Below are 24312 nucleotides of genomic sequence, written 5' to 3' on the forward strand. Positions count from 1 at the left end.
GCATGACGCCCATAATACGCCCATATTTCCCGACTGATTGCGGGGAACAGTTTGGTACGGGATTTGGCCGAACTGGTACGGAGTCAAGGCGTGGCACATGCGCGTTGCGTTCTCCACGCATGCGCAGACGCCGAAAAGACGCGATCCGAAAGTATGCGGTAAAGTCCGCGTCAATCAGAATAAGGGCCATTATGAAATCAACTCCATGCATAGTTGGACAGTGGGGGTATGAAATCACCCATGGGTGACCATACAATTAAAAATCTGGTCTTTACAATGAAAAATCACATTGCATTGCATTGCATTTAGGGTGGCCAATCCCGGGATCGGGATCGGCGGGATCCCGGGATTTGGCCCCAAAATGTCCGGGATTTCAATCCCGGGATTGGAGTATCCAATCCCGGGATTTCGGGATTAGACTGCGCACGCGCAGTCTAATGCCGAGCAGCTTCTGAGCACCCGCTCAGAAGCTGCCCGGCTGTTCCCGACCCCGGCGTGCGGCCTGCGCAGCGTGACCTCTGACTGTCACGCTGCGCAGGCCACAGCAGCCTATCACAGGAGGTGACTGCTTCCGGCCGCACTGACCTCCTCCCCTCACCGTCCGCAGCGCTATGTTCTCCAGCCCGCCTATGTAAGGTACTGTAATCTGCGGGGCTGCAGCGCTGCTCTGTCCGCCCGCCCGCCCATGTCGATGCCCGCCCATGTCGATGCCCGCCCGTCCGCCCATGTCGATGCCCGCCCATGTCGATGCCCGCCCGCCCATGTCGATGCCCGCCCGCTCGCCCACCCCATGTCGATGCCCGCCCGCTCGCCCACCCCTTGTCGATGCCCGCCCGCTCGCCCACCCCTTGTCGATGCCCGCCCATGTCCACCCCCCCCCCCCCCCTGCCATGTCGATTAAACGGGTGGACAGGGCATGTTTTTCTTTTAGGGATGCCAATCCCGGGATCCCGAGAATCCCGGGATTGAGCATTTTTCAATCCCGAAATCCGGGATTGAAAAAATGCCCCGGGATTGGCATCCCTAATTGCATTGCATGCCTTAAGTAGTGCGATGCGATGCAATACAATGAAAAAATCGGGCGCCCAGATATTACACAAGTGAGTATGTATTTGTCTTTTGTAATTAAAGTATGTATGTGAAGTATGTATTTGTCTTTTGTATGTAAAGTATGTATGTGAAGTATGTATTTGTCTTTTGTATGTAAAGTATGTATGTGAAGTATGTATTTGTCTTTTGTATGTAAAGTATGTATGTGAAGTATGTATTTGTCTTTTGTATGTAAAGTATGTATGTGAAGTATGTATTTGTCTTTTGTATGTAAAGTATGTATGTGAAGTATGTATTTGTCTTTGTATGTAAAGTATGTATGTGAAGTATATATGTAAAGTATGTATGTGTCTTTTGTATCACCGTTCTACATGGCCGCCTAACCAAGCACCAGCTGCAATGAGCTTGCAGCATGGCATCAATACAGTTGGCACAGGGCATGTATATTACATATAACAATGATATGAAAATAAGCTAGAAACGCAGAGAATTACAACGGGGACAGAAGATGCAGGACTCTTGCAGTTATACCCCTTTCACACCAGAAATGCAGAGACAAACCCGGGAATTACATTCCCGGGACAAGCAGGGACATTCCCGGGTTGGGACCCATTCACACATGCTTTTGAAGCAGGGACAACCCGGGTCGGCACCTTTCACACTGAACCCGGGATGACCCTGCATTTCTATTAGAATAGCATTGAAAATGGCCTTTTTTAAGCTCACATTATATTATTGATTATTAATAATTAAGACACAAAACATTTGTAGTGTTTCAGCCTTTGTTTACTTGTATAAAACAAACTAAAAGGCATATGAAAGCATCTTCCCCTCTAATGATTAATAGCTCTCTCACCTCCTCATTTGTCCAAGACATGGCACACATTGCAGACTTTCAGGGGTTAAAATTAACTTCTGGGGTCTGTGGTGCTACAGAACATGCACAGTATCTCCCTGCACGCTGTATCCTGTCTCTGGGCGTGTCTGTGAGTGTCTACCACAACAGGAAGTTGCCCTGCTAGCAAATCAGCACTAGCAGAGGCAACACGGGAAGCAGGGACATGTCCCTGCACCTTTCACACCAGCCAGTAACCCTGGAAGGACCCGGGAGCAACCCTGCTACCAAATTAACTTGTGAATTTGTCCCTGGAACCTTTCACACCAGAGCTAGTCCCGGGTGGTTCCCGGACCCAACCCGGGAATTTAGGCTGGTGTGAAAGGGGTATTTCATACTGTAAGTAACACAGAGAATGGTGCTTCAACCTCATATCACAGAGACTGTCCCTGTAATATACTGTATTATGTGTCAGCTGGCTGCCATAACAAGCCCCGGAGACCCAGAGGCAGCCTCCAGCGCCTTCATGTCTCCCCCACACCTGGAGAGGCATCGGCGGCCTGAGCCTCAAGTACCCACCCGGCCAGTGATCGCCTCGGGGTCTCCGACACACACAGCGTTCTAGCCGTAGCCATGGTAACGCGGGAAGCGGCCGGCAAGTGGCGCTGTGACTCCTCCGGCTCGCTCTGAGCTGCGGGGGGCGGGGCCACAGCGTGAGGCGGAATCTCGCGAGATCTGAGCGCGGCGGCGGACGGAGGCATCATCCTGTTCGGGCAGCGGTGCCGGGAGACCGGGGGGAACCGGAGGCAGGTACCGTGCGGCGTCACCAACCCCATATCATATTGCCCTCCCCATCATTACATAGGTCACTGTATACGGTGCCCCCCTCATACCATACGTACTGTGCCCCCCTCATACCATACGTACTGTGCCCCCCTCATACCATACGTACTGTGCCCCCCTCATACCAAATGTACTGTGCCCCCCTCATACCATATGTACTGTGCCCCCCTCATACCATATGTACTGTGCCCCCCTCATACCATATGTACTGTGCCCCCCTCATACCATATGTACTGTGCCCCCCTCATGTCCTATGTACGGTGTCCCCCTCATACCATACGTACTGTGCCCCCCTCATACCATACGTACTGTGCCCCCCTCATACCATATGTACTGTGCCCCCCTCATACCATATGTACTGTGCCCCCCTCATACCATATGTACTGTGCCCCCCTCATACCATATGTACTGTGCCCCCCTCATACCATATGTACTGTGCCCCCCTCATACCATATGTACTGTGCCCCCCTCATACCATATGTACTGTGCCCCCCTCATACCATATGTACTGTGCCCCCCTCATACCATATGTACTGTGCCCCCCTCATACCATATGTACTGTGCCCCCCTCATACCATATGTACTGTGCCCCCCTCATACCATATGTACTGTGCCCCCCTCATACCATATGTACTGTGCCCCCCTCATGTCCTATGTACTGTGCCCCCCTCATACCATATGTACTGTGCCCCCCTCATACCATATGTACTGTGCCCCCCTCATACCATATGTACTGTGCCCCCCTCATACCATATGTACTGTGCCCCCCTCATACCATATGTACTGTGCCCCCCTCATACCATATGTACTGTGCCCCCCTCATACCATATGTACTGTGCCCCCCTCATACCATATGTACTGTGCCCCCCTCATACCATATGTACTGTGCCCCCCTCATACCATATGTACTGTGCCCCCCTCATACCATATGTACTGTGCCCCCCTCATGTCCTATGTACTGTGCCCCCCTCATACCATATGTACTGTGCCCCCCTCATACCATATGTACTGTGCCCCCCTCATACCATATGTACTGTGCCCCCCTCATACCATATGTGCTGTGCCCCCCCTCATACCCTATGTGCTGTGCCCCCCCTCATACCCTATGTGCTGTGCCCCCCCTCATACCCTATGTGCTGTGCCCCCCCTCATACCCTATGTGCTGTGCCCCCCCTCATACCCTATGTGCTGTGCCCCCCCTCATACCCTATGTGCTGTGCCCCCCCTCATACCCTATGTGCTGTGCCCCCCCTCATACCCTATGTGCTGTGCCCCCCCTCATACCCTATGTGCTGTGCCCCCCCTCATACCCTATGTGCTGTGCCCCCCCTCATGTCCTATGTACTGTGCCCCCCTCATACCATATGTACTGTGCCCCCCTCATACCATATGTACTGTGCCCCCCTCATACCATATGTGCTGTGCCCCCCTCATACCATATGTGCTGTGCCCCCCCTCATACCCTATGTGCTGTGCCCCCCCTCATACCCTATGTGCTGTGCCCCCCCTCATACCCTATGTGCTGTGCCCCCCCTCATACCCTATGTGCTGTGCCCCCCCTCATACCCTATGTGCTGTGCCCCCCCTCATACCCTATGTGCTGTGCCCCCCCTCATACCCTATGTGCTGTGCCCCCCCTCATACCCTATGTGCTGTGCCCCCCCTCATACCCTATGTGCTGTGCCCCCCCTCATACCCTATGTGCTGTGCCCCCCCTCATACCCTATGTGCTGTGCCCCCCCTCATACCCTATGTGCTGTGCCCCCCTCATACCCTATATATACCGTGCCCCCCCTCATACCCTATATATACCGTGCCCCCCTCATACCCTATATATACCGTGCCCCCCCTCATACCCTATATATACCGTGCCCCCCCTCATACCCTATATATACCGTGCCCCCCTCATACCCTATATATACCGTGCCCCCCCTCATACCCTATATATACCGTGCCCCCCCTCATACCCTATATATACCGTGCCCCCCCTCATACCCTATATATACCGTGCCCCCCCTCATACCCTATATATACCGTGCCCCCCCTCATACCCTATATATACCGTGCCCCCCCTCATACCCTATATATACCGTGCCCCCCCTCATACCCTATATATACCGTGCCCCCCCTCATACCCTATATATACCGTGCCCCCCCTCATACCCTATATATACCGTGCCCCCCCTCATACCCTATATATACCGTGCCCCCCCTCATACCCTATATATACCGTGCCCCCCCTCATACCCTATATATACCGTGCCCCCCCTCATACCCTATATATACCGTGCCCCCCCTCATACCCTATATATACCGTGCCCCTCCTCATACCCTATGTACTGTGCCCCCCCGCGTATCCTGTATAGCACCGCGCCCCACCCATCCTGTATAGCCCCCCTACGTATCCTGTATAGCACCGCGCGTCCCCCACGTATCCTGTATAGCCCCCCACATATCCTGTATAGCACCGCGCCCCCCACGTATCCTGTATAGCCCCCCATGTATCCTGTATAGCACCGCGCCCCCCACGTATCCTGTATAGCCCCCCCACGTATCCTGTATAGCCCCCCCACGTATCCTGTATAGCCCCCCCCCCACGTATCCTGTATAGCCCCCCCCACGTATCCTGTATAGCCCCCCCCCACGTATCCTGTATAGCCCCCCCCCCCCACGTATCCTGTATAGCCCCCCCCCCACGTATCCTGTATAGCCCCCCCCCCCCCACGTATCCTGTATAGCCCCCCCCCCCCCACGTATCCAGTATAGCATTGCGGATCCCTCCCCCGGCTTACCCTGTATAGCACCGCGGCCCCCTGCGTATCCTATATACAGTATTACTGCGCCCCCCTCATATTATATATTGTTGTCATGTACCAGTCATTATCTCACTACTGGTATTTCCCACATGGCATATAAACATAGTAGGTAGCTAAAAAATGTAGGTGTGTAAATTAGAATTGCATTTATTAATGACATAAAAAGTAGCTTTATAGCTTGTGAGCCTTGAAATAAACACTATAGTAACATGAGGAAGAAGCTGTGCATCTAAAGAAGTGTAATGGAACTGTGTGCGTGCGTGCGTGTGTGTGTGCGTGCGTGCGTGCGTGCGTGCGTGTGTGTGTGTGTGTGTGTGTGTATGTTCCACTATAACTCTTGAACACTTTAGCTAATTGTCTTGTAACTTTGCACACTGCCTTATCATCTTATGGGACAATCTAATGTGAGTTCCAAGATGGGTTTAATCGGACGAGCACTAAGTTTGCTGTCATAAGGGTCCGTGCTGTTTCTGTTGTTTTCATGCAGTGGGATATGTAGTTGGGAAGCTTATGACTTTCTGAACAAAGGCCTATTAGGGTCCATTAAATAAAAACATTTTCACTTTACAAAACTTTTGTCAAACTGAAATTAATAAGCGACTCATCGGCAGAGTGGTCTGTAAATCGGACACTGTAGATATTGTTGTGAAATTCATGTGAGATCGATCCCCAGTCAGTTCTTTAGTTTTCTCTTCATTGTTTGCTTATTCATTGAGGGCTTTCAGGATTTTCTGTACCTGCTGCAGCAGCTTCTGCCCTGCTGTGGTTGGGAAGGGAAGGTGGATAGTTGGAGACTTGCTCTGGCTGCTGCAGCAGCTCCTGCCCTGCTGTGGTTGGGAAGGGTAGGTGGATAGTTGGAGACTTGCTCTGGCTGCTGCAGCAGCTCCTGCCCTGCTGTGGTTGAGAAGGGAAGGTGGATAGTTGGAGACTTGCTGTGCCTGCTGCAGCAGCTCCTGCCCTGCTGTGGTTGGGAAGGGAAGGTGGATAGTTGGAGACCTGCTCTGGCTGCTGCAGCACATTCTGCCCTGCTGTGGTTGGGAAGTGAAGGTGGGACAACAATTGCATAAGCATAAACTTTTGCCCGTCGGTGAGACTAGTAATGTTAATAGTTACCCATACGGTCTGATGACTGTTAGCCTTTCAGTTTCCTTATCCTATAGGGCAGTGGTTCCCAACCCTGGTCCTCGAGCACTATAGGACTATATACTGACCATAGCTGTAATGTTGTGTATACTGACCATGGCTGTAATGTTGCAGCTTCATCTGTTGTGCACTTATTATGTGTGAAGAAACCAATGGGCACACAATAACTTTGGACAGCAGTAATTGCCGGGGATGCTACCTCACTGGCAGATATTACTCTGCTGTAACAGGATCTTACTAGCTGGTGCTGAACCCACATGTGAGGTAGGAGGGTGTGGTATAACACACAGACAGTCATTAGCCCGACGTTTGAATCCTCTTCCTGTGAAGAATGTCTCCCACCTGTACCTTGTTAAAGCCCTTGATATATTTGAAAGTTTCTATCATGTCCCCCCTTTCCCTTCTCTGCTCTAAAGTATACATATTAAGATCTTTTAGTCTTTCCTGGTAAGTTTTGTGATGTAGGCCATGCACCATTTTAGTTGCCCTTCTTTGTACAGTCTCTAATGTATTTATATCCTTCTGGAGATATGGCCTCCAGAACTGAACACAATACTCTAGGTGAGGTCGTACCAATGACCTATACAGTGGCATTATTACTTCTTTCTTTCTACTGCTGATACCTCTCCCTATGCAACCAAGCATCTGACTTGCCTTCTCCATTGCTTTGTTACATTGCCTACCTGCTTTTAAGTCCCCTGAAATAGTGACACCTAGATCCCTCTCTTCCTCAGTAGTTTCCATTATAGTGCCATTTATACTATATTTTGTCTTTGAGTTTTTGAGACCAAAGTTCGTTTTTTGGCATGAAACTGTAGTTACCATCTCCTTGACCATTCCTCTAATCTACCTAGATTGTTCTATAAATGATGAACACAAATCACTACAGTCTTACCCAGCACTAGCCATAGGAAGATTAAAGTTGCTTTTGTGTGCCCATCAGGATTAGACACGTGATGTGCCCAAATAGAGCTGGCACACATTTTTTCTGCTTGGGTGGCAAGGAGGAATCCTCCCAAAGTCAGGCTTTTGGGTGCCCAAACTCTGAAACACCCCCACTATCCATGCCAGCCTGAAACGTGGCGAGCGTAGCAAGCGTGGTGCTGCTAGGAAGAGCAGGAGATTCCGTATTCGCAGTGCGGGGGCAGCAGTAGAGATAAGTGGTAGGAACAAGGGGGGGTCCCCACCTTCAGGGATACCGAAGCAGCAGGACGAGAGGTGTGAGTCTCCAGAGAGGATGATCTGGGTGAGCTGCAGGAAGCCACGTGGGACGAAAGGCCTTGAGAGATCCCGGTTAGATAGACTGCAGAGGACCCCCAGCGAGTAGGGGAGAAAGCACCGAAAAGAATCCCAGTTTGCAGATGCCATACTACTGGTTCCCAGAGAGTACAGGGAAATGTAAAGTACTGCTGTCCTATAATTGTTCATGCTGCGATTGGAAGGAAATTCTTGACTGATGTAGTCTGAGGCTACCTATACGAACATTGTGCTGGAGAGAGAAGAGCAAGGAATTAAATGCGATTGCTGTGACTACCCTTTTGTGAGCTTGCTGTTTACGATGAGACGGCCTGGTGTACCATTCTTACTCCACTCCCATACCCAGCACTGGCCGGGTATTACATACAGACTGGAGAGGAGTGAGCTGGTAGCCTAGGAAGCCAATAAGGAGACTGCTGCAGTAATCGGGCCGTGAGATGACCAGCAAGCGAATAATATGGGATAGAAATGGCCTTAGTGTTCCTGCTAGGCTGTTTTAGCGGGGCGCTGCGCCCTGCCCAATTTTTAAAGGGCAAAATGCGCCCTGCCCCTCTCGCAGCGCCATGCTAAAACAGCCTCACGGGGAAGCCCAGCGCCGCCGTAAACGGCGATGCCCGGCGCTTCCCCGGCAGCATAGTGGCTTCGGAGGGGCCCCCTTTGATGACGGTGGCAGCCGGGCCCGCCCTCTTTCATGACGGCGGCGGCCCGGGCACGCCCCTTTCATGACGGCGGCAGCCCGGGCACGCCCCTTTGATGACGTCTGTGGCACGGGCACACCCCTCTTGTGACTTCGGCGGCCCGGGACCGCCCCCAGCTGTGCAGTCGGCGGGCCCAGTCCGCCCCCCGGCACCCTGCCCGGTGGCCATCCTAGAGTGAACACTAGGCCTGATGTAGGCGCTGCTGTGTAGCTGGAACCCGCAGGGATTGGCTGTGGGGAGAGAAGGAGAGGGAGGAGTCAAAAGTGACACCAAAGCGTCATAGTTGCAGAATGGGGCAGAAGATGATGGTTTTGTCAATCGTGACAGCGATATTGGTGGAGGGCAGAGAATCTAGATGGGGTAAGATGACCAGGAGATGATGTCGGGCAGGCAGCTGTATATCCTGGAGGGGTGAGGAGAGGTTTCGTCAGCATAGAGGTGGTATTGCAAGCCGAAGAGGCTCATAGGCGCATCCAGGGAAGAGGTGTAGAGGGAGAAGAGAAGGGGCCATGTACAGAACCCTAATTACTGCAGGATAAGAACAAATGCCCATTGCCCATCACAACCACAGTGCTGTAATGCTGTGTAACATGTAATGTAAATGAGGCATGCAAGGCTGCTCCGTGTCACCAAGCGCTGTATAATACTCCCCCACCCATTATATATGGCACCTCAGCTGGAGGTGATACAATGTACCCATAACACTGTATAATGCTACATCCGTCACACGTGGGACACCCAGCAATTCGGCATAACACAATAAGGCAATGGAGCATAAGATTGTTATTGTTCTAGTGATGGCTGCAGGGAACAGGAACACACTGTGACCGCACATCATATATATAAGGGAATAGAGCGAGTTCTCAGGGATGAGAGAGAGATAACGCTGCCCATCACTTATCACAGAGCACTGATATAACGGCTTTAGCGCAGTGACCTGTCTCAGTAGGGGGGGGGGTGGGTTACGGAATATCGGGAATGGAAAGCAGATGTTAAAAGGATTCTTGTATGGATTCAGTCCATGAGTTTATGTAATACGGGTCCTGCTGTGGGGTCCTCATTGCTGTACAGAGGGGGCGTGGTGTTTTGAGTAGGGTACTTCCTATATAATTGGTGTCCGGCGGTTGGCTGCTATCAGATTCAGTGTCAGAGCTGAGGATGTGAGTGTCTGAGGCTACCACAAGCCCTGACATAGTGAACTGATAAAACATTATTCTTGTTCTAACGTCCCAGCCGTTACTTCTGCAGGATACATAAGTCATCCCAGCACTTAAGGTGGCCATACATCAGAAAGATATTGTACCCAATCATACAATCTCAACTGATTGTAAGATGGATTGTATGCAGATTGTGTGCACATCTTATGTACATAATCATACAATCTATCAGCAGATGGATTGTATGACTGATTGCAAGATGGATTGTATGCAGATTGTGTGCACATCTTGTGTACACAATCATGCAGTAGATGGATTGTATGATTGATTGTATGATCGATTGTGTGTAGATTGTGTGTCCAAAAACCACCAAGGACTGCCGGGGATTTCAAGGGAAATTGTACACAATCATGAGCGCAATCGATCTTTCTGATGTATGGCCAGTTTAAGGATACCGGTGGTTATCAGACCAACACCAGCATGCCGATGGTGGAAATCCTAACAGGGGCTCCGACGCCAGGATAACCTCTCCCCTAACACCCCACAGCTTAACCCTCACCACTATTGCCTAACCCAAACCCCTGCGGTCTATACCCACCCCCCCCCAGGATGGCACTAACCCCCTCTTCTAGGTACCTAACCCTAATGCCCACCACGCAGCCTAATCCTAACTCCTCCCACTAGTGCTTAAACCTAACCCCCTTCCCTGGGCACCTACTCCCCGCATAGTTACCGATTAGGATCCTGGCTGTCGGTATTTTGGCGTTGGGATTAGAGACTCTTGCGCCATCTGACACCTTGGTCATCTGAAGGCAGTCGGGTTCCGGCGTCAGTATAACTGAACACCGGCATCCCGGCTGCACCCGATTTTCCCAGTCTCCCTTTATCTGCCAGTCATTAATCTCAGATCTGAATGTACAGTATTAATCCAGGCCTATAGTTACTACTGGGAGAAGTAAAAGTAACCAATCAGCTTTGACGTAGCTCTCAAGTATATTCATGAGTACAGTAGAAGCTGACTGGTTGCTATGGGTAATTTCTCCACTGACCCACTTCTCTGTTCTTTTAGCTATTTGATGCATCCCCCCCAGTGTCACCGCAGCAGCAAGCTCTGCAGCTGTGTCTCTGTCCCTCTCAGTGCTGAGAACAGCGGATGTCCTAGTTCAGTCCTTAGAGAGTCCTGCAGCTCTTCCTACCCTGCACATGTTCCGTCATTCCCTGCTCTGCCGATCCCTCCTCTCCCACATGGAACTGCTGTTAGTGCCTGTTCCTGTCTGCAGGATATCGCTTTTATCTCTGCTCATACCCAGCGTTAGTGTTTGTGCACTATAACATTGCATCCCCCCCCCCCGCAGCCCTGCTTAGACGGACCTCTGGTGGGTAGCTCTGTGGGGACGTGGCCATATGTTCTTGAATCTATAATTGTCCCATGAAATGTTTTCCTGGCCGCAATGTTTGTCATAATTAAACACTGGAAGGCTTGGGGAATATGGTGCCTCGTGCACTCTGTGGCCGCTGCCTCTTCTGTCTGTCCCTGGCCCTGACGGCAAGGAAGACACTTTCTCCATGGCTGCAGTTCATACTGAAATAAACATTAAATGACATTTAAAACCATAGCAACCCATCTCCCGGTATCTGAGTAATGCAGATTAGTTAGAGCGAGCCATTGTCACAGGGGGTTTTTTTATTGCCAATTTTTTTTTTTTTTGATTCTGTGTTAAGAAGTCTGTGCCCATAGTTTCTCATGGTCTGCATAAAGCATCTGGAGATATGTATAAATATATTGTGACAAGGAGCATACACGCAGGAGTTCAAATGAAGACTAATTCCATAGGCAGGCGTAGTTATAGGCAGCAGCATACAGGTAAACACGGCATGAACAGAGTCCAGTGGTCCTACCATAGCACACACCCCGGCCTATCGCTTGGGCAGATAATACACCATCAGGAGCAATGACCTCCTGCCCTGGGAACACTTATATCATAAAATCACATCATGTGGAGAGATGCTTTCTCTGCCACAATATCTATCTATCACATATAATAATAATAATAATAATGTTCCTTGTAGGAACTGTGCAGGGCAGGGCGCTGCTACACTGGGGCGACATAAGGGTGGAGGACCGGGCCCACCGACATCATGAAAGGGGCGTGCCCGGGCTGCAATGTCACAAAAAGGGGCAGGCCCAGCTGCTGCCGTCACTAATGGGGCAGGACCAGCCCTGCCGAAATCTCTGCACTGCCTCGGAAGAGCCAGGCATCGCCATCTACGGCAGCGCTGGGCTACCCCGTGCACGCCGGTGGGGACAGGCAGCAGGCTCTTTTAGCTGGGTGCTGCTAGAGGGGCAGGGCACATTTTGCCCTTTATAAATCGGGCAGGGTGCAGCGCCCGCTAAAACAGCCTAGCGGGAACACTACACACACACCTATATACATACCTACAGGTTGCGTATCCCTTATTCAGATATCTATTATCGAAATTATTCTCATAAGTGTACTTTTTTTCTAAAGCACTATTGGGGACATGTTATGTGAAGGAGCATACGCATGTTAACGTGTATATGCCTCTCCGTGCTGAGAGTTCTAGGGAAGCCGCCCTTTTTGTGGCTCTTCTGTTATATACCGTCATATTTGAAAAACGCCGCAAATAGGGCGCACAAGCAGCTTCTGCTGAACATGACACGCAGCATGGCTACATTCAGTGTGTGACTGCGGCTGTGTCTGCAGAAGAAATGGAATGTTGGTGTTAGCTGGGAAGAAAGGTCTGAAAGACGCTCATCGCTACCGAGTCGTGACATAGCGTAAAAGGAGGTTCGACGTACGTGGACACATCTGTACTGTAAGATTTGGAGTGATGCTGGGGCATTGGCCGATTTATGTTCTGTAGTTTGTGAATCTGATATATCGAACAACTTCCATGACCTGCGATTTGCAAAGAGCAGTCTGCCCGATGGGGGTCCGCAGTGGGGGTGCTATTTACTTTCTTTTCATGCTGTAAAATAAGCAGATTCTTGTATGGATTCAGTCCATGTGTGATAATCCAGGACCAGGCTGGGGTACATTTGTAGCATTTAGCTTAATAGAGCAGAACGTTCTCCCCGGCGCTCTTCCAGCATCCACGCTGGACCCTCCAGGCCACATTTCTGCGATTAGGCAACTTATGCAATTGCAAACACCTGTAAGAGATAATTGCTCCCATATTAGAACTCCTCCGTTTCAGTTTGACATCAATTATTACCTGCATTATTCTTTGCATCTGTAATCTTCCATAGATTAGACATGGATCAGATGATGAAGCACGCTCGCGATGGAACTGCAGCTTATGAATCTGTCTGCGGAAAGAGGTCCCATTGAGGTGGGGGGAGCGAAGGCGACATGATAGATGAGGGGAGCGAAGCCACTGCAGTACCTTAACCTACAACAGACTGCATATTAAACCCATACAGCACATAGCGAAACCGGTTACATTTTACTGTGTGTGTTACAGCTTTATAGTGGATTTTGTCGTCCCGTTTTTTACTTGTCTGCGTGAATTCAGATGTTTTCTGGACAATTGGTCAACATAACCTATGTCGTCATGAACTTAGTCGACACTGAAAATGTCGACACGCGTTTCTTTATGTTTTATTTTTCCAAAGTTGTTAATACTTTACAGTTCAAGATTATAGTAGTTCGCAGAGCGGACCCGGTACACTTTTACGCTGTTCATGTTGACATATGTCAACAGTGAACACTCGTCTCGACCGTATTCATGTCGACCTTTAACTAGCGTCAACCTTATGTTACTGTTTACTTTTAATATGTCGACCATTCTTAGATGTTAACCTAGTCATTGTCTATTATCTATACATAATCCCTATTACTGGCAGGAGCTCCCAGCAAACCAATGACCTCATCAAGCGGTCAGCTCTGTGTACATTGGCTGTTTAACCCCTTCCCGACATTTGACGTACATTTACGTCATGGTCGGGATGTACTTCCCGACACATGGCATAAATGTACGTCATGACTTTAAACTGTCACCACGTCTATAGACGCGGTGACATAGGGACGATGTCTGCTGTCCCTGACAGCAGACATCTTCCCTCATTGCCCAGGGGGGGCAGCGATGCCCCCCCCCATTGGCGATCGCTGCGATTGGCTGTTCAAATGTGAACAGCCAATTGCAGCGTTTTCTGTGTTATGTGTATAATTTTGACTCTGCTGCCCCCATGTGTCCAAAAAAAATAAAAGGAGGTTGAAATAATGATTGAAACATAAAGTATACATATGGTCTATGTTAGTTATTAACTATTTTGAGTGGTATGATTATTTGTCTCACAATCAGAAAATTTAACATTTTGCAAATTGCAAAATGTTCAATTTTTTTTACGACATTTTGGTATTTTTCACAAAAAAACACAGACTGTATCGACCAAAATTTACCACTAACTTAAAGTACAATGTGTCACGAGAAAACAGTCTCAAAATCACTGGGATAAGTAAAAGCAATAAAAAGTTATCCCCACATAAAGTGATACATGTCAGATTTGAAAAAAAGGGCTCTGTCAGGAAGGCAAAAACAGGCTGCGGCGGTAAGGGGTTAAGATCACATGAACTTGAACATGAACTGCCATCAGTATATAATCGCTAAAGGTGTGTACATACGGTGCGATTTTGACTATACTGTACTATAGAACTCTCTAGTCTAAATTGCGCTGTATACACATTTCTGCCAGTATGGACTATAGTCCATATCAATGGTTCATATCTCACCATGTGCTTGCCCCATAAGGCATTTTTAAAAGAGGGTAGAGGTTGTTTTATATTTGAGAAGTTGATTTTCTCTGAACTTGCTTACAGCCTTCTGTCCTGTGAACGTTCATATATGATGATAATTTAACAGTGATTTATTATAGTGATCAGTAATCACCAGGCCTGGTTCATTGTCACCTCACTACACACACATTTGTTGTGATAAAGGTATTCATATATTACAACTGTTTAGTCATCATTGTACTTTAACGACTTTCCTCTTTTGTTTTCAGGCCTGGAAAGTCGTTGGATCCGATTGTCCAGTGATCGTGGCGTATCTGGAGTCTGACGTTCACTTTCATTTTTTTTCAACACCACGGGTTCCCATTGCTTATTTATGTAACCAAGACGCTATGTTCAGCAAGGCAGGAAATGTCTACCGAGTCCAGATGGGCTTCTCACCACCCCGCCAGGACCACAGAGCAACTTGTATATTAAATCGCGGATAAAGCGGGCTCTCGGAACGCCCCTATGACCCTGCCCGGTATTTTCTTTGGTAAAACAAGCCCTGTGTTGACATCACGGTTACGTGCTGTAAAATGAAATTTCCATTTTATTGGCTCGTTACTACTCAAGCAGAGTAATTACTCTCTTCAGAGTTCGCTAATCCAAAATCACGTTGGCATGGCTACGGACCCGACGTGATTGTTTGGCGGCACTCTTGGACTCATGAGTGGATACACCATGCTTCGCAATGGGGGATTTGGGAATGGAGGCCAGCCTTGGATGCTCCGTTGGTCCAGCCGGATCAGGCTCTCGTGGCTCAGCTTCACGCTGTTCATCATCCTGGTCTTCTTCCCTCTGATCGCCCACTATTACCTCACCACCATCGACGATGCCAATAATGCAGGCAAGCCAATTTTCGGCCCAAGGACAGGGAATGAACTCTGCGAGGTAAAGCACGTCCAAGATCTGTGCCGGATACGAGAATCGGTGAGCGAAGAGCTTCTGCAGCTGGAGGCCAAGCGGCAGGAACTCAACAGCGAGATCGCGAAGTTAAACCTAAAGATCGAGGCATGCAAAAAAAGCATTGAAAACGCAAAGCAGGACCTCCTTCAGCTCAAGAACGTCATCAGTCAGACGGAACATTCATACAAAGAACTGATGGCGCAAAACCAGCCAAAACTTTCATTGCCAATCAGGCTATTGCCAGAGAAAGACGATGTTAACATACCATTGCCAAAGTCCAAAGGGGACTGCCGGCTGCATAATTGTTTCGACTACTCGCGGTGCCCGCTGACCTCTGGCTTCCCCGTGTTTGTCTACAACAGTGATCAATACCCTTTTGGCAACTTCATAGATCCTTTAATAAAACAAGCCTTGGAGGCAAGTGTCAGAACTAACGTCTACGTGACTGAAAATGCAAATATTGCTTGTATATATGTAGTTTTATTAGGAGAAATGCAGGAGCCGGTGATGCCAAAACCTACTGAACTGGAGCAGCAGTTGCACTCTTTGCCATATTGGAGGACTGATGGCCACAACCACCTAATCATTAATTTGTCCAGGAAATCGGAGACCCAGAACTACCTTTATAACATCAGCACCGGGCGTGCCATGCTTGCCCAGTCTACGTTTTACGATTCTCAATATCGCCCTGGCTTCGATATAATTGTGTCGCCATTAGTCCACGCAATGTCCGAACCAAACTACTTGGAGATCCCGTTGCAGGTGCCGGTGAAGAGGAAGTACCTGTTCAGCTTTCAAGGGGAGAAGATCGAATCGCTGAGGTCAAGCTTGCAGGAAGCTCGCTCGTTTGAGGAAGAAATGGAAGGCAACGCTCCGGCTGACTATGACGACCGCATCATCACCACTCTTAAGGCTGTCCAGGACAGTAAGTTAGACTTTGTCATGGTTGAGTTTACGTGTAAAATCCAGCCTAAAGAAAGCCTGCCCACTGAGTGGGCGCTATGTGGGGGAAGGGAAGACCGCTTGGAGCTATTGAAGCAGTCCACTTTTGCACTGATCATTACACCGGGAGATTCCCAGCTTGTTATATCTGCTGGCAGCGTCATGCGTCTCTTCGAAGCTCTCGAGGTGGGAGCCATACCAGTCATCCTTGGGGAACAGGTCCAGCTACCCTACCACGATATGATACGGTGGAATGAGGCAGTCCTAATTATACCAAAACCAAGGATCACAGAAGCCCATTTCCTCTTGAGAAGCATTTCTGACAACGACCTACTCTCGATGAGGAGACAAGGACGGTTCTTGTGGGAAACCTACTTTTCAACATCGGATACAGTTTTTAATACCATCTTGGCAACTATAAGGACTCGTATTCAAATCCCAGCTGCCCCAATTAGGGAAGAACCAGCTGTGGAAATTCCTCATCGTTCTGGCAAAGCCGCCGGTACAGATCCAAACATGGCGGACAACGGAGACTTGGATTTGGGTCCAGTTGAAACAGAGCCCCCTTATGCCTCCCCTAAATATCTGCGTAACTTCACACTGACAGCGACCGATATCTACCGTAACTGGAATTCGGCACCGGGTCCATTCCACCTGTTTCCTCACACACCGTTTGACCCGCTTTTGCCCTCCGAAGCAAAGTTCCTAGGATCTGGAACTGGGTTTCGGCCAATTGGTGGTGGTGCCGGTGGATCGGGAAAGGAGTTTCAGGCTGCCCTTGGTGGAAATGTCCCTAGGGAACAATTCACTGTGGTTATGTTAACTTACGAGCGCGAGGAAGTGTTAATGAACTCTTTGGAAAGGTTGAATGGCCTCCCGTACTTAAACAAAGTTGTTGTGGTGTGGAACTCTCCTAAGTTACCGTCTGAGGACCTCCTGTGGCCTGACATCGGTCTGCCCATTGTGGTAAGTCTTTTCTACCATGGGTTCAGTAACGTACTTTATTGGGGGTGATGCTTTTGTAATATCTATTTGCTTGGCTATGACTGTTTTGACTGCACATTTGAACAAACTTTATTTGTATTTGGGACGGTTTTGTACTGAGACAAGTTCAGGATTTCAGTGGGGATTCCAAATAGAACAACTATAGAAGAATTGGAGCGGAGATGTAGCAAAGCTTGGAGAGAAACTACCCACCAGTCATTTTGAATTTCTCCAATGGGCTTTCACAAAGCTATTGAACCCCCCCCCCCCCCTGGATGCTGTCTGGACTGTGTCCTTTGTTGTTCTTATGTAGTGATGGGGATTAAAAGGCATCCATTACTGCAGATATATAATTTATTAAGCTGCTCAAACTTGATTTCTGTTTTATAATGCAGTTCGTTCCTACCGATTTATGTTATAGAAAATGCATTAAATATATATCTAGATAGATATATTTGAATATTGTATATCGAGTAAAATACACAATTTTATTGTAAAAACACAATGATTAACAAATATAATTAGTGTATACACCGGTGTAAAATGCAACCATGACCCACGTTTAAAAAAATATTCAGCAGCTTTTAAAGATAACATTATGATTTATTATTATTATTATGTAATAGCATAGGCGGGGCACTGGTTCGCAAACTGGGTGCCTAGGAATTCTGGGGTGCCACAAGCCACTTTCAGCAATTCCCAGGGTTGGTATTGCAGGAACAAAACAACATTTATTTTATGGTCAAAGTGATGGCAAAACCAGTGCGAGTGGCTGCCATAGTGGAAGGAGCAAGATCTCCCAACAGTACAGAGTTTACCAGGAGATAAGTGATGTGTCAGTCAGGACAGGGGCAGTCACATGATTTGAGGAGATGAATTGAGCTGGCAGGAAGCCACAGACTGAGAGTTATATAGAGGGAGGAGAAGGGACCCCCATCAGCACAGAGGAGACGGGGTAATTGTTAGTGAGGACAGGGCTGCATGTGATGATATATATGGGAAGCATTATCCCCAGCAGCACAGAGTATATCAGGAGAGGAGTGATGTGTCAGTGAGGACAGGGCTGCATGTGACAGGGGAAGTGACATGATGTGAGGAGGGGAATGGGGGCAGCAGGAAGCCACAGACTGAGAGTTATATAGTGGTAGGAGCAGGGTCCCCAGCAGCACAGAGTATATCAGGAGATGAGGGATGTGTCAGTGAGGACAGGTCTGCATGTGACAGGGTCAGTGACATGATGTGAGGAGGGGAATGGGGGCAGCAGGAAGCCAGAGACTGAAAGTTATATAGTGGGAGGAGCAGGGTCCCCAGCAGCACAGATTATATCAGGAGATGAGGGATGTGTCAGTGAGGACAGGGCTGCATGTGACAGGGGCAGTGACATGATGTGAGGAGGGGAATGGAGGCAGCAGGAGGCCACAGACTGAGAGTTATATAGTGGGAGGAGCAGGGTCCCCAGCATCACAGATTATATCAGGAGATGGGTGATCTGTGAGTGAGGACAGGGCTGCATGTGACAGGGGAAGTGACATGATGTGAGGAGGGGAATGGGGGCAGCAGGAAGCCACAGACTAAGAGTTATATAGAGGGAGGAGGAGGGACCCCCATCAGCACAGGAGATGGGGGAATTGTTAGTGAGAACAGGGCTGCATGTGATGATATATATGGGAAGCATTATCCCCAGCAGCACAGAGTATATCAGGAGACGAGTGATGTGTTAGTGAGGACAGGGCTGAATATGATGATGATACAGTGGAAGCATTATCCCCAGCTGCACAGAACAGTTATTTGAGGCTAGTAGCGTAAGAAGCTTACAGTAAACAGTAGTCGGTTCCTGTGCTGCGGAGTACGTCTTTATCATTATTCTGCTGATGGTTCTAGGCAATGACACCGTATAATCAACTGCAGAATAAGTGTAAGTTGTATGATGGTTTACGGTATAGTGGTTCAAAGGGTGTCTAGATCGACCGTGTCCTGTATCAGGTCTAGACTCCGTCGGCCGGATACAGTATAATGACATCAGACACACCAGCAGATAGCCATCACCTGCCAGCCACATTCACCAAGCTGCCTTATAATGTCAGATTGTGTCAGTGTGCCAGCACCATGACACTGCCGAGTGCGACCACTGTTGTACATTACTTGCGGTCTCCTATATCAGCATCTCTAATAGGGGCCCATTTCAGGGCTTGCTCATAATTGTAAACCTGATTCTTCCAGATAACATGCAGTTTCCCCAAATAAGAAGCAGATGTGAGAGCAGCACACAGAGCACATGGGTCCCGGGCACGTGCTGGTGCAGTAAGTGGTGGCTTCTCCTAGAGGGAATACACGGGACAGCCACACAAAGCGGCACTGTGTACATGGGTCACACACATACCCGTCCTATACCGGCATATAGTGTGACCTCACTCAAGTCATGCAGTACCCATGCCCGTGATGACCGTGTAACAGTTGGCACTGCCCCAGGGCTGTGGTCCGGGATCAAAGTCTATCATTGTAGTGATACTGCTGCAAATCATAGAGAGGAGAGCAGATAGAGGTGACACGGAGGGGACGTGCAGGCTGGAGCAATAGAGGTGACACGGAGGGGATGTGCAGGCTGGAGCAATAGAGGTGACGCGGAGGGGACGTGCAGGCTGGAGCAAGCCCCATACACACTAAGCAATATTACAAGTTTTACCGGTCAGAAGGGCCAAAATGAATAGTAACATCATCCATTGTGTACGCTCAATATCGTTAACGATGCACACTCCCGTGGGTCGTTAACGATGTCCTCTGTCGTCTTTACTTGCAGATCAGAACTTACGCTCTATAGGAGGAGGAGAGACGGGCAGGAGTGTGGAGGGGTGTTGGAAGGAGAGCTTACACTCTATAGGAGGGGGAGAGACAGGCAGGAGTGTGGAGGGGTGTTAGGAGGAGAGCTTACACTCTATAGGAGGGGGAGAGACAGGCAGGAGTGTGGAGGGGTGTTAGGAGGAGAGCTTACGCTCTATAGGAGGGGGAGAGACGGGCAGGAGTGTGGATGGGTGTTAGGAGTAGAGCTTACACTCTATAGGGAGGGGAGAGATGGGCAGGAGTGTGGAGTGGTGTTAGGAGGAGAGCTTACGCTCTAGGAGGGGGAGAGACGGGCAGGAGTGTGGAGGGGTGTTAGGAGGAGAGCTTACACTCTAGGAGGGGGAGAGACGGGCAGGAGTGTGGAGGGGTGTTAGGAGGAGAGCTTACACTCTATAGGAGGGGGAGAGACAGGCAGGAGTGTGGAGGGGTGTTAGGAGGAGAGCTTACACTCTATAGGAGGGGGAGAGATGGGCAGGAGTGTGGAGGGGTGTTAGGAGGAGAGCTTACACTCTATAGGAGGGGGAGAGATGGGCAGGAGTGTGGAGGGGTGTTAGGAGGAGAGCTTACACTCTATAGGAGGGGGAGAGATGGGCAGGAGTGTGGAGGGGTGTTAGGAGGAGAGCTTACGCTCTATAGTGGGGGGAGAGATGGGCAGGAGTGTGGAGGGGTGTTAGGAGGAGAGCTTACGCTCTATAGGGAGGGGGAGAGACGGGCAGGAGTGTGGAGGGGTGTTAGGAGGAGAGCTTACGCTCTATAGTGGGGGGAGAAACGGGCAGGAGTGTGGAGGGGTATTAGGAGGAGAGCTTACGCTCTATAGTGGGGGGAGAGACGGGCAGGAGTGTGGAGGGGTGTTAGGAGGAGAACTTACACTCTATAGGAGGGGAGAGACGGGCAGGAGTGGGGAGGGGTGTTAGGAGGAGAGCTTACACTCTATAGGGGGGGGAGAGACCGGCAGGAGTGTGGAGGGGTGTTAGGAGGAGAGCTTACACTCTATAGGAGGGGAGAGACCGGCAGGAGTGTGGAGGGGTGTTAGGAGGAGAGCTTACACTCTATAGGGGGGGGAGAGACGGGCAGGAGTGTGGAGGGGTGTTAGGAGGAGAGCTTACACTCTGTAGGAGGGGAGAGACGGGCAGGAGTGTGGAGGGGTGTTAGGAGGAGAGCTTACACTCTTTAGGAGGGGGAGAGAAGGGCAGGAGTGTGGAGGGGTGTTAGGAGGAGAGCTTACACTCTATAGGAGGGGGAGAGATGGGCAGGAGTGTGGAGGGGTGTTAGGAGGAGAGCTTACGCTCTATAGTGGGGGGAGAGACGGGCAGGAGTGTGGAGGGGTGTTAGGAGGAGAGCTTACGCTCTATAGGGAGGGGGAGAGACAGGCAGGAGTGTGGAGGGGTGTTGGAAGGAGAGCTTACGCTCTATAGGGAGGGGGAGAGACAGGCAGGAGTGTGGAGGGGTGTTAGGAGGAGAGCTTACGCTCTATAGGAGGGGGAGAGAGGGGCAGGAGTGTGGAGGGGTGTTAGGAGGAGAGCTTACACTCTATAGGAGGGGGAGAGACAGGCAGGAATGTGGAGGGGTGTTAGGAGGAGAGCTTACACTCTAGGAGGGGGAGAGACAGGCAGGAGTGTGGAAGGGGTGTTAGAAGGAGAGCTTACACTCTATAGGGGGGGGGAGAGACGGGCAGGAGTGTGGAGGGGTGTTAGGAGGAGAGCTTACACTCTATAGGAGGGGAGAGACGGGCAGGAGTGTGGAGGGGTGTTAGGAGGAGAGCTTACGCTCTAGGAGGGGGAGAGACGGGCAGGAGTGTGGAGGGGTGTTAGGAGGAGAGCTTACACTCTATAGGAGGGGGAGAGACCGGCAGGAGTGTGGAGGGGTGTTAGGAGGAGAGCTTACACTCTATAGGAGGGGAGAGACGGGCAGGAGTGTGGAGGGGTGTTAGGAGGAGAGCTTACGCTCTAGGAGGGGGAGAGACGGGCAGGAGTGTGGAGGGGTGTTAGGAGGAGAGCTTATGCTCTATAGGGAGGGGGAGAGACGGGCAGGAGTGTGGAGGGGTGTTAGGAGGAGAGCTTACGCTCTAGGAGGGGGAGAGACGGGCAGGAGTGTGGAGGGGTGTTAGGAGGAGAGCTTACGCTCTAGGAGGGGGAGAGACAGGCAGGAGTGTGGAGGGGTGTTAGGAGGAGAGCTTACACTCTATAGGGGGGGGAGAGACCTGCAGGAGTGTGAAGGGGTTTTAAGAGGAGAGCTTACACTCTATAGGGGGGGGAGAGACCGGCAGGAGTGTGGAGGGGTGTTAGGAGGAGAGCTTACACTCTATAGGGAGGGGGAGAGACGGGCAGGAGTGTGGAGGGGTGTTAGGAGGAGAGCTTACACTCTATAGGGGGAGAGAGACGGGCAGGAGTGTGGAGGGGTGTTGGGAGGAGAGCTTACACTCTATAAGGAGGGGGAGAGACGGGCAGGAGTGGGGAGGGGTGTTGGGAGGAGAGCTTACACTCTATAGGAGGGGAGAGACCTGCAGGAGTGTGAAGGGGTGTTAGGAGGAGAGCTTACACTCTATAGGAGGGGGAGAGATGGGCAGGAGTGTGGAGGGGTGTTAGGAGGAGAGCTTACACTCTATATGGGGGAGAGAGACGGGCAGGAGTGTGGAGGGGTGTTAGGAGGAGAGCTTACACTCTATAGGAGGGGGAGAGACAGGCAGGAGTGTGGAGGGGTGTTGGGAGGAGAGCTTACACTCTATAGGAGGGGAGAGACCGGCAGGAGTGTGGAGGGGTGTTAGGAGGAGAGCTTACACTCTATAGGAGGAGGAGAGACGGGCAGGAGTGTGGAGGGGTGTTAGGAGGAGAGCTTACACTCTATAGGAGGGGGAGAGACCGGCAGGAGTGTGGAGGGGTGTTAGGAGGAGAGCTTACACTCTATAGAGGGGGGAGAGACCGGCAGGAGTGTGGAGGGGGTGTTAGGAGGAGAGCTTACGCTCTATAGGAGGGGGAGAGACCTGCAGGAGTGTGGAGGGGTGTTAGGAGGAGAGCTTACACTCTATAGGGGGGGGAGAGACCGGCAGGAGTGTGGAGGGGTGTTAGGAGGAGAGCTTACACTCTATAGGAGGGGGAGAGACCGGCAGGAGTGTGGAGGGGTGTTAGGAGGAGAGCTTACACTCTATAGGGGGGGAGAGACCGGCAGGAGTGTGGAGGGGTGTTAGGAGGAGAGCTTACACTCTCTATAGGGGGGGAGAGACCTGCAGGAGTGTGGAGGGGTGTTAGGAGGAGAGCTTACACTCTATAGGGGGGGGAGAGACCGGCAGGAGTGTGGAGGGGTGTTAGGAGGAGAGTGACATGGTGGGGAGAGTTAGGATGAGAGCTTACGGTCTAGGGGGGGCACACAGACAGGTGACATGGTGGGGAAAGTTAGGATGAGAGCTTACGGTCTAGGAGGGAGATACAGGTGACATTGGGTGGATAGTTAGGATGAGCGCTTACAGTCCAGAGGGGGTGACAGACAGGTGACACTGAGGTGAGAGGGAGGATGAGAGTTTACAGTCCGGGGGGGTGGGGGACAGACAGGTGACCCTGAGGTGAGAGGGAGGATGAGAGCTGGAATGTATCATAGTTATATAAAGTTCACATCGGTGTTATACATGTACTGTTGCTGATGATATAAGCGCACCATGAAACCTCCAGTGTATGTAACAGAAAAGCCCCCTGACTTGTGCGTCTCTGGGTTTAATCTGGGTAAGTCCATGTTACGGTGAGTTACATGAATGAATGAATAACAAGGAGCTGTGTCTCCCTTCTATGGCTCTGTGTAACCACACACCAGCCAGGGAAAATATCATTACTAATAGAGGAGAGGGAGGGGGGACTACATCCCCCGCCGTAGTCTTTGTCCTTGTTACTTCCCATGTAGCTGCACTACAGCCCTACACCTGCTCCTCTTCATTCACATCACAGCGGCACGGGACGTAAGAGGGAGAGTTCTCCTGTCGCACATGTTATCCCTGTGTGGGGACTGCACTGAGCAGCATGGCCTCCCATCCATCTACTGTAGCAGAAACACACTCGCCCG

The 24312-nt window shown here is 50.4% G+C and overlaps 1 protein-coding gene across 2 annotated transcripts in view; it reads left to right on the forward strand.

Annotated features, from left to right (window-relative positions):
• The first annotated feature begins 2549 nt into the window (after positions 1-2549).
• EXTL3 (exostosin like glycosyltransferase 3) overlaps positions 2550-24312 on the forward strand; it is a 57040-nt gene continuing 35277 nt past the window's right edge. Inside the window, exons 1-2 of one of the 2 annotated variants that reach the window (XM_083178805.1) lie at positions 2550-2691; positions 14826-17409. In XM_083178805.1, the coding sequence (XP_083034931.1) occupies positions 15262-17409 (2148 nt within the window). In that variant the 5' untranslated portion in view covers positions 2550-2691; positions 14826-15261. Of the gene's footprint in view, positions 2696-14825; positions 17410-24312 lie in introns of both variants that reach the window. The other variant, XM_083178804.1, reaches the window with a different exon arrangement.

This window comes from Crinia signifera, chromosome 3 (assembly GCF_055691185.1).
Source record: "Crinia signifera chromosome 3, ASM5569118v1, whole genome shotgun sequence".
NCBI classification, from domain to species: domain Eukaryota; kingdom Metazoa; phylum Chordata; class Amphibia; order Anura; family Myobatrachidae; genus Crinia; species Crinia signifera.